Genomic DNA, 11363 nt, shown 5'->3' on the forward strand with positions numbered 1-11363 from the left:
TGTGCACTGTAGACCCACTCTGATCTGTGATGCTGCCACGCAAAGCATTCTCACTGTGTGATTGTGAAGGGTGACTGTCTGCTTGCATAGGAGACAACACAACGTGCGTGCATGGCACAATGGTGGTGGGGGGTTCATGCACCATTCCATGGGTTAAGAATAAGATTAGTTACTTTTTACTCACAACAAAGAAAACTGATACTTTGGGAGCCAAACCAAGTTGAACTGCAATGCATTTGAATAATTTTATATTTTACTTAAGTTATTATAGTTGGTTGAAATGGGTTGATTTAGACTAGTTACATTTTTCTGAGAGAGAGAGAGAGAGAGAGAGAGAGAGAGAGAGAGAGAGAGAGAGAGAGAGAGAGAGAGAGAGAGACATTCATAGAGACATTCTTTGCCACCATGCCAGTAATGAACCAATACAGCCACCCTGCCACAACGAACCTCAGCAACCACAACGCAACGCAACACACATAACCTACTGTCTTCAATTGAAAATTAACATTTGGAATTGGATGGCTGTTAATATGTCAAAGCCCAACATCTTCTAGTTCTAACAAAAAGCATAGGAAATAGCAAATTCACTCATAGGATCATCGAAGTGATCAAGAGCTACATACACACATACTGTTCCCTGTTGCAACTCACATACCTTCAACGGCAGATACCTCCAACAACACAACGTACAAACTGTAGATTCACATCAGCATTCAATTCCAGAGCCAAGAAGCAGTTACTAAAACATGTTTCATTGCCACCCAGTCATTGGGTCCCAAAATGTCAATAATACACCAGCTTGAATCACACTAGTATCCACACAGCAAAAACAAAACACTTCCTACCTTTGAGTCGACCAGCCTCATACACCTGGCTGCCATCTTCTCACTCAGCTTTTGATGTTCAGTACTGCACATAGCATTCTGGTGCAGTGGTCAGGGACTTAAGGCAGGCTCCAGCATGGCACAGGGGAATGACTCAGGGCTGAGAAGAATCTGAGCTCTGGGGTCTGGGGTCTTGCACCCTGGCTTGTGTGCCTGTGGAGCAGGTTGAGAGAGGCACCATAAGCTTTGAGTAGAAGTAAGTAAGGTAGAAAGATATAAAGTGAGCTGACCAAGAGCCACATACTGTACACTGTAACCTGTCACAACTCACTAGCAACAGCAGACACACATACGCATACTACATCTTCCGGTGGAACACACTAAGCCTAGTAATAGATATATTATATCCTGTCACAACATACACAGCCTACCTACTGTACATATAGTACAGTAGGTGTACATACATATATACAATGTTAGTTTTATATCAGATAATCTTAGGAAGGAAGCTGTGGGGAGTCGGGATACATCTCTGTTTTTACTAACCATCGTTTTGGTGGTGGTCACCTTGCACCTAATTTTAACTGGAGTATGAATAGGTTTAGGATAAGGATAAAGATTTGGTGCTGCGACACCCCAGCACTTCAGTGTGTGTTTGTTCATCACACACACACACACACACACACACACACACACACACACACACACACACACACACACACACACACACACACACACACACACACACACACACACACACACTCACCTGCAGAGCAAAAGCAAAACGACCAAGCAGTTTGTTAAGAAGACGAATTAAAGTAAACTTCTCTTTCAAACTGTCACACACTTGTGACTGAGCCGTTTTCACTTCCTAACAACCCAGACTATACTCCACTCAACTTCCATGAGGAGGTGTAAACTAAAGTTACATTATAAGTTGTTTATTTTTTCACTCTTATTTTTTTAAACTAGCAAACACAAAGTTGTTGTGTTTGCAGCAGGTGTGTGTGTGTGGAGGGGGAGGGGGCATGGCTACTGGAGGATTTTAAAGAGGGAGTGTCTATTCTGTCTAGATCCACTAGTAGTACACACGTTAGCACAGAGCTCCCTCCAGTGGCACGTACATAGTACTGCTCAGAGCAGAGATTCTGCTGCGTGGTGGAGTCAGGGGGGGGGGGTGCTGCTGACTCTGCACATCTCTGACAAAAAGCATCTGGAAAATTCCACTTCCTCTAAACTGAGTCTGAACCCTTGTCTCTCTAAAAGCCTGTGTTTTTGACATGTGCTCCTCACATCAGAGACACAGAGAGGGGGAAGGAGGGCTGTGTTTGTTTCAATTCCACGCAGGTAGCTCTGTGGTCGGTGCGCCTTTCTGAGGATTCTTCTCTGAGTGATTCTCAAACCTTTGGATGTTAATGGAGCCCCAAATCAATATGTGTTTGGCCGTGAACCCTACATCTGAGAAGATGTTGTGCCAGGGACCCCCATAGGCCTACAAGTATTAATTTTGAGCTGAATGACTGGACCGACTGCTGTCTGACTGGCAGACCTCCAGATCTGACCGACGGACCAGCTAGGCCTCTAACACACACACACACACACACACACACACACACACACACACACACAGACAGACAGACAGACAGACAGACAGACAGACAGACAGACACTTAATGATTGTTGCATGATGATAAAGTACGTGAATGTGGTCATTGTAGTTCTAATGTTGTTTGGTGACTGACAATACTTGCCGGGGGTTGTAGTTCCATATACCGTTGGGTGACTGACCGTGTTTGCTGGGCGTTGTAGTTCTATATACTGTTGGGTGACTGACCGTGTTTGCTGGGCGTTGTAGTTCTATATACTGTTGGGTGACTCACAGTGTTTGCTGGGGGTTGTAGTTCTATACTGTTAGGCGGACTGACTGACTGTGTTTGCCGGTGTCTCTGCAGGCAGATGATGGAACAGCAGCAGCAGATACAAGCCCACATGGAACGGGAGCGACGGTCTTCCAACTCAGGTACAGACACAGAGGATGCCGTTTTAAAGCTCTATTATGTAAAAAAATATATATATAATAATAATTATATATATATATATATTCGGATATATCGCTATAGTACTATAGCCTATATTGTATCCCTCGGTTGGAAACCTCATCATGTCCGAAAACTGTTACTTTTCAGGATTCAAAATTCAAAAACTAGAAGTAGCAGATCTACAAGCTCGAAATGCACTGCTTGGCGCCACATTTCGAGCTTGCAGATCTGCTACTTTTGATACATTATTGTGACGCTGTGGCATTTTAAACTTTAGCTGTTGGAAAAATAGCAGATCTACAAGCTCATCGGGGCTTGTCCGTATATCTGCTATTTTGAGAAAATGTGTGCAAGTCTTTGAATTGTGTCCTCGGGTCTTAACCCATTCTGAACGGGAACCCATTTTGGTGTAAGCATCATGTCGTGCTTTAGCTATTGAAAAATAGCAGATCTACAAGCTCATATCGCGCCACCGAGTGGCGCGCTACGAGCTTGTAGGTCTGCTATTTTTTTTATTTTTTTTTAATCTGATCTCGGGTCAGAATGGGTTAATCAGACCAGTGTGTGTCCAGTGGGGGAAACCTCGTATGAATCTGATCTCAGGTCAGAACGGGTTAATGGGTTATTGTAGTTTTTGTAAACCGTAATAACTTTAGTCGCTTCCTCCTCCTCCTTTCCTCAGGTTCTCCTTTCCAGGGCCACCCCGTGGTGCTCTCGGTAGCGGCCCCCGCCATGCCTCCGCCCATGAACATGAACATGAACATGAACATGGGCGCCGTGGGCCCCCCGCCCCCTCCGCCGCCCCCCGGGCCCCCTCCGCCCTCGGCCGTGGCCCCCCCGCCTCCTCTCCCCCCTCCCCTCCCCATGGGAGGGGGCGACGAGCCGCCACAGGCCGCCGGGGGACTCGCCGCCATGATTGCCGGAGCCAAGCTACGGCGTGTTGGAAGAGTGAGATGTGTTCTTTTTATCTTTCTTTCTTTCTTTCTTTCTTTCTTTCTTTCTTTCTTTCTTTCTTTCTTTCTTTCTTTCTCTCTCTTTCCAGAGTTGTCTCTGTGCTTTTTCCCCTAACCAAAAATAGCAGCTTGTAGATCTGCTATTTTTGGTTGTAGTTAGTTACTTTCCATTTTAACCCATTCTGACCTGAGATCAGATTCTAAAAATGTCTATTACATCCTGACAGTTTCATTATTAACCCATTCTGACCTGAGATCAGATTCTAAAAGTGTCTTCGATTTTTCAAAAATAGCAGACCTACAAGCTCGTAGCGCGCCACCGAGTGGCGCGCTACGAGCTTGTAGATCTGCTATTTTTCAATAGCTAAAGCATAACATGATGCCAACACCAAAATGGGTGACCGGTCAGAATGGGTTAAAGTAGTTGTGCTTCGTTCCTCTGATGAGTTAACTCATAACTGTTAGACGTTAATGTATATTCAGCGCATTAGCTTCTGAGCGTAGAGAATCGGCTTATAATGATTTCATAAGAGCCCGAGGGACACCATAGTTCCATATTTTCCACTGATCCCCTTTCCTCTCATCTCTGTTCCTTTATTCTCCTGTCTCCTCTCATGTCTCCTCTGCTCTTCCTTCACATCATCTCGTTTCATCCTCTCCTCTTCTCTCTGTTATTATAAGTTATTTTTTACTTCTTTTGTTTTATGCATCCTAATGTCATTGTAAAATTGTGTTTCCTTTGCTTGGTGTTCTGTGTAAAGCATGTTGAATTGCCTTGCTGTCGAAATGTGCCATGCGAATAAAATGGCCTCGCCTTTACCTTCTACTCCTCACAGTCTGAGGACAGCTCTTCTTCGGGCACAAAAAATGATGCCAACCGGACCAGTGGAGGTGCTAGTGGAGGACTCATGGAAGAGATGAACGCTCTGTTGGCACGAAGGTCATTCATCCACACATCAATACTATTCTTTTCATTGTTGTTCATATGGTTTAAATTGTATTCGCTTTGTTCAGGACCCCAGGAAGACTAGAGGAACTAACAAACTATAAGCAGCAGCAGTCTTACCAAACGGACGCGTTATGGCAGGCCTTCATCAGTGTAACAAACGGATGCGTTATGGCAGGCCTTCATCATTGAAACCCTGATGAAAGCTAGAGGAACTGAAATGCATTTGTCAGACTGGCTGCTGAGGTAGAAAAGTAAAAATAAGTGACAACTCAAATTCTGTTATGTGCAAGAACATTTCAATTGTCAATCAGAGCCATATAGCTGAGACAGTTGCGCCATTGAGGGCCGGGTCAGAAAACAGCACTTGAGTTCATGCAGCCTGGAGTGTGACAAGTTTGCCATTAAATGGAGGTCCGTGTAGCCTAATGCATGTCAAACTGGGGGTCCTTTTGAAATCAAAATGGTTGAGAATCACTGCTAGAGCCGTACAAATCTTCTCTTATGGGGGTCCCTGGCATATGTTTTCAAATGGGGGTCCGCGGGGCTAATAAGTGTCAATTTGGGGGTCCTTGACATGAAAAGGTTTGAGAAGCACAGCTGAATGACTTGAACAGCCTGGTTGTGACTCAAGGCTTCTTCTTGCCCCCAGAAGGAAAGCGGCTTCCGAAAGACCAGAGGACAGCCAAAATGTGAGTGACGTGACCAATGCTTACCACGAAGTGATTTGTTTGTTTGATTGATTGATTACTTCCATTGTGGTCCTTTTTGGGGAAAGGGGACAGGGTATTTCTTTTTGTATTTTGCCCTTGCCCTGTCCCCCTACCTTTTGGGAAAGGGGGGCAGGAGTCAAGAAAAACAGAACAAAGTAAAAAAAACACAAAACAATTTCATAAAAACTGACCAATGAAATCTAGATTTTTTTCATTTTGGTTTTCATTTTGGTTTTTTAATCTGTTTTACTCTGAAAGGTCAGTACATGGATTTAAAATTAGGTCATGTTATCGGCCAACCCTCATTTTAATGTGAATTTAAAGTTTTCAAAGGAACTGAACTCAATGCGATGTGATTAGGGCTGCAACCTTTCGACATTTTATTTAGACATTGTACTTAGACAGACACATCTTTGACTTTATTTTTAATGGTTTTGAAACCTTTTGCCTATATCATGTCAATATATCATGGCACCTTTGTTAAAGGTTTTATGACATTCATTTTCATTTATTTTTCTTTTTTCTTTTAGGTTTTATGACCTCTATTACACCCAAAAAACCTGAACTTTGAACATTCAGTGGATTTTCTGTGGTCTGAAGTTTTCTTTGGGGTTGTTTGGGCCTTTTGAGCTACAATGAAAACAGGCAACACAGTGAAACAGTGACATCTGCTGACATATATGGGATTTGCAGTAAGTGATGTCACTTACTGCCGGCAAATCAGAGCACCTGTTTGAGCCAGAAAACCCCAGATCACAGAAAATCTACTGAATGTTAAAAGTTCATGTTTTTGGGGTGCAATTGAGATTAGAAAACCTAAAAAAAACAAGAACAATTCCAAAACCTTTTCTTTTTTATGTCACAATCCCTTTAAGCATCGATTATTTATAATAACAGAATAAATTAGTTCAATTAGCTGTTGCGGCCCTAGATGTGATTGTTGATGTTGATGATGATGATGATGATGTGATTGCTCGTTCTCTTCCTGCAGGATGACCCAAATTCTCCATCGCCCAGCACGCGCAGTGGACACAACTCCATAGGTGAGCCCACCGCTGTCTGTCTCTCTGTCTGTCTGTCTGTCTGTCTGTCTGTCTGTCTGTCTGTCTGTCTGTCTGTCTGTCTGTCTGTCTGTCTGTCTGTCTGTCTGTCTGTCTGTCTGTCTGATTTCATTTGATCCTGTCTGTCGTCCAGATGGAGGCAAAAAGCCGTGGGATCGGGCCAACTCAGCAGAGAGGTCATCGCTGGGTTCCAGGTGTGTTGAAGCATCTCTACTCCTTCAGTACATTGTTATCTTGAAATGATAGTCATTAACCCATTCTGACCTGAGATCAGATTCACACGAGGTTTCCGCCGGACACACACTGGTCCCGATGAACCCATTCTGACCTGAGATCAGATTCTAAAAAAATGTCAGTCGTTCTTCGATTCTTTTCAAAAATAGCAGACCTACAAGCTCGTATCGCGCCACTCGGTGGCGCGATACGAGCTTGTAGATCTGCTATTTTTCAATAGCTAAAGCATAACATGATGCCGACACCAAAATGGGTGCCCGGTCAGAATGGGTTAAACTCATTGAACTCATTAGGTATACTTATTAATCTAATTGAATATATTTCGTTTTGCAGGGTGCGGCCGGTAGGGAATGGCAGTGACGCAGACGCCTTAGACCTCGACAGAATGAAACAGGTAAAAATACATTTGGAATGATTGTGGATTAGGACAAAAGACTAGTCAACAGGTCAGTATACTGTCAGGATCTGACGGTAGCTTTAGGACCGCTTCTAAAAATGTCTTCCAAAACAGTTTTCTGTAAAAAAAACCTATGTTTCTATGGATCAGTGGTTCTCAAACTTTTGCATGTCAAGGACCCCCAAAGATTATGATGTATTTGGTTGCGAAATAATAAAGAATAACTTCCTGTGTCTGTTACTTTTAACCAGGAGATCTTGGAAGAAGTCGTCCGCGAGTTGCACAAAGTGAAGGACGAGATCATTGATGGTACGTTTCCTTCCACAAAGTAAAATGGGGCTTCTGTTCAATCTCTGTCTCTGCAGGGAACACCATACAGCAGATATACTACATATACAGTACGTAGATCTACTTCATTGGCCCGCTACTGTTCAGTGGAGCGACATGTCAATGCAGTTGCCAATTGTGATTACGAAGCTTAAAAGGCAAACAGAAATACAAATTGTAGTGTTGAATGCAAAAAAAAAACACAATTAAATTATTATTCGCAGACAATTAATCGTCAACTTATATTTGTAATGGGGATAGCCCTATAGTCTCTCCACATTGAAACCATCATAGCTCGCTGAATTCTCAAGGGTTAAACATTTCATACCAGAAACACGTTACGTAGATAGTAACTGTAATGGTTATTATAAACAGAAATGGTTTGTCTCACTCAGGCATATATCTTGCAGTGGAGTTACATTACAGTATGGCATGTGTCCCCTGCCAATAAAGAGTCATATAATTGTTGAGCCACTAGGTGGCAGTAGAGACACAATAGAGGACTAAATAGTGGTCAGAGCCATAGAGTACTATAGACAGAGGAACTCCGTTCACTTCATGGGGACCAGTCCAATGGCGGCTCTTCTACATAGACTTATATTGGCGAATAGGGACACTGGAAGTTTACAGAATGCATTGGAGTCTACGGGCTCGTGCGAGTACATGAACCACGCGACCGGGCTGTCGTCTGACCCCTCAATGTCGCAACTCTGTCTATACTCTGTCTATGGCTCTGGTGACTAGACACTGACCCATAAGGGGCGAGCTCCAAACGTGCTACTGTATGTGACTGTCACTGACTTGCTATCTAGGTCTATGTTGGTGTCAATTCGAAATTCTAACTTTCTATAGGAAACAAAGTTCACCATCGTAGCTTGCTCAGACAAGCCATTTGGATTTTAGTATTGTTTGGGGACAAGAACAGATCTTAGTCATCGATGTATTGTGTGTTAGTTTGTCTTGTCTCTCAAGTTTAGGGGACTCCCTCTTTCCCAGGTGTCCGCCTTGATTGTGTCTAACATTGAACTTAACCCATTCTGACCTGAGATCAGATTCATACGAGGTTTCCGCCGGACACACACTGGTCTGATGAACCCATTCTTTTTTTTTTTAAAGATATTTTTTTTGCGGCTTACGCCTTTTATTGATTTTTTAAGGGACAGACAGTAGGCTGACAGGAAACGGGAGAGAGATGGGGGAATGACATGCAGTAAAGGCCGTGTCGGGTTCGGGAGTCGAACCCGCGGCACACTGCGACTGGATTACCAGTCCGGTGCCCAGACCGTTACGCCACGGCCTGGGCCTGATGAACCCATTCTGACCTGAGATCAGATTCTAAAAATGTCAGTCGCTCTTCGATTTTTAAAAAATAGCAGACCTACAAGCTCGTATCGCGCCACTCGGTGGCGCGATATGAGCTTGTAGATCTGCTATTTTTAAATAGCTAAAGCATAACATGATGCTGACACCAAAATGGGTGCCCGTTCAGAATGGGTTAACTAAAACTATGCCTAACCCTAAACCTCACAAATATTATGCCTAACCCTAATGCAATAGAATAACAACAAGAACATAAGAAAATATCTCTCTCCTCCTTTTTACACATCCAACCTTGCACATAACAGTACCTTACCATACCTTATGCATATCGCCTTAACTTGACGCCTGTGTTTTCTCCCATGTAAATCTCTCTCTCTTGCAGCCATTAGACATGAACTCAGTAGAATTAGCACGACATAATCTCCAAGAACCACTCCACCACCCCAGCGTGACCCACCTTTTTTTGGAGCCGTCACCCCCCCCCCCCCCCACCACCCCCTGCAGCTGCTGCCGTGGCCCTGTGTGGAATAGAGCCAGAGGAAGGAAAACAGGGGCCCAAACTGTGACATCTATTTGTTCTGTGTAGCTGTGGTGTTGAAGCAACGTGGTGTGTGAGGGGGGGGGGGGGGGAGGGGAAACCAGCGTTGTAGTGACACCACCCACACCATCATCTAATGTCTTTTTTAAAAACGTTTGGTTCAGGTTTTACGTTTTGGAAAGGAAAAAAGACACGGATGAGGGACGCACTCTCGCAGCGATTACTCCCGATGTCTTATTATGTCTGTCCGTCCGTCTGTTAGCCCCTCTCTGTCGTCCTCGGCATAACCACGTTAACCCATTCTGACCTGAGATCAGATTCATACGAGGTTTCCACTGGACACACACTGGTCTGATGAACCCATTCTGACCTTAGATCAGATTCTAAAAATGTCAGTCGTTTTTTTTAGATTTTTCAAAAATAGCAGACCTACAAGCTCGTATCGCGCCACTCGGTGGCGCGATACGAGCTTGTAGATCTGCTATTTTTAAATAGCTAAAGCATGACGTGATGCTGACACCAAAATGGGTGCCCCGTCAGAATGGGTTAACCCTGGAGTCTGGATTTTTGGTCATGTCATTATATAGCCGGAACTTTTTGAAACATTTTCCAAAAAAAACCCCCAAAAATAAATACCTTTTTAAAAGAAAATGTCAAATTGACATGCTCACGTGTCAGGATGCGACACCGCTGTGAGCTTTTACTGTAGATCGTGGGGAAAGTTTTCAAAAAAGATAAAAAAAAGAAAATAGGGCTTAAGTGGTTAAAAGAAAATGGATACGAATTCCAAGTTACTTTTGTTTAATTTAAAAAAACAAATGAATTTATTTTGTGCTATTACTATCATTTTCAGTATCACTATCATTTTTATGATCGTCTTTGTAATGATGTGAATATGAGTAGTAGTACTGTAGCTTAGTGAGTACAATGGTAATAATGAAACGGTAATGAGAATGATATTAATACGGTATTAATTATTATTGCACATTTTGTCTTTTGTATTTTATATCGCTCATGTTGCTTTCCTTGGGTTTCGTTTTTGTTACAAAGCACACTCAAATGTATTTCTCATTATTTTTTGACACGGACACCAAATTCTTTAAACGTTTTTATTCTTTAACGGCTGTGTGGAATCAGTGACCGGAAAAGACAAAAACTCTGCTTGAAACAGAGGATGGAATTAACACTGTTCTTTGGATATTGCCATCTTATGAACAACGAAAACACAAAAACAGTAATTGTGATCATGTTAATTAAGAAAAGAAGAAGGGAAAAAAAATCCATTGGCTGCAAGGATATGGTGAAGTATTGTTCATTTTATCATTTACTTTTATGACCAAGTGCTTCCTGGTTAGGAAAAAAAAAAAAAAAAGAGTACACAAAGTTTAAAAAGAAATTCAAATAAAACTGTGAACTATGACTTGGTTAAAACGAAGTAATCTTATTTTGTCTATTCTTGGGAAACGCATGTCTGCATTTATTGTGGATGACTGTTATTTTGCCTTTGACATCCCCTTAATTACCATAAGAGTTATGCAAGGATTTCCCTTTCTCCCTTCCTCATCTACGTACACATTAAGCTTTTTCATTGAAAGAGTCGATAGTGTCCTTGAGCTTCTGGAATATTTGGTGGTGGTCTTTCCATCGACAGGACATCATACATTCGTCTTTTCTGATCCTCCATGCATTTCTGTTGATTGGAAGAGAGGTGGAGTGAGGGGTACCAAGAGCTCAGCTTAGACAAAGATAGGTACAGTTATCCCATTCTGACCTGAGATCAGATTCATACGAGGTTTCCACTGGACACACACTGGTCTGATGAACCCATTCTGACCTGAGATCAGATTCTAAAAATGTCAGTCCTTCGATTTTTCAAAAAATAGCAGACCTACAAGCTCGTATCGCGCCACTCGGTGGCGCGATATGAGCTTGTAGATCTGCTATTTTTCAATAGATAAAGCATAACATGATGCTAACACCAAAATGGGTGCCCGTTCAGAATGGGTTATAC

General features: G+C 42.8%; 1 protein-coding gene across 3 annotated transcripts in view; it reads left to right on the forward strand.

The window, feature by feature from the left end:
- The window catches only part of evlb (Enah/Vasp-like b), a gene marked incomplete at its 5' end in the record, with an annotated part of 90337 nt that extends 80692 nt beyond the window's left edge, over window positions 1-9645 (forward strand). For all 3 annotated transcript variants that reach the window (XM_083790946.1, XM_083790945.1, XM_083790944.1), the window contains 9 exons: window positions 2777-2844; window positions 3546-3811; window positions 4653-4756; window positions 5418-5454; window positions 6467-6518; window positions 6670-6730; window positions 7104-7164; window positions 7419-7476; window positions 9197-9645. In XM_083790946.1, the coding sequence (XP_083647072.1) occupies window positions 2777-2844; window positions 3546-3811; window positions 4653-4756; window positions 5418-5454; window positions 6467-6518; window positions 6670-6730; window positions 7104-7164; window positions 7419-7476; window positions 9197-9234 (745 nt within the window). In that variant the 3' untranslated portion in view covers window positions 9235-9645. The remainder of the gene's footprint in view (window positions 1-2776; window positions 2845-3545; window positions 3812-4652; window positions 4757-5417; window positions 5455-6466; window positions 6519-6669; window positions 6731-7103; window positions 7165-7418; window positions 7477-9196) is intronic.
- Window positions 9646-11363: the final 1718 nt, after the last annotated feature.

The sequence above is a fragment of the Protomyctophum parallelum genome (assembly GCF_964188405.1).
Source record: "Protomyctophum parallelum genome assembly, chromosome: 19".
NCBI classification, from domain to species: Eukaryota; Metazoa; Chordata; class Actinopteri; order Myctophiformes; family Myctophidae; genus Protomyctophum; species Protomyctophum parallelum.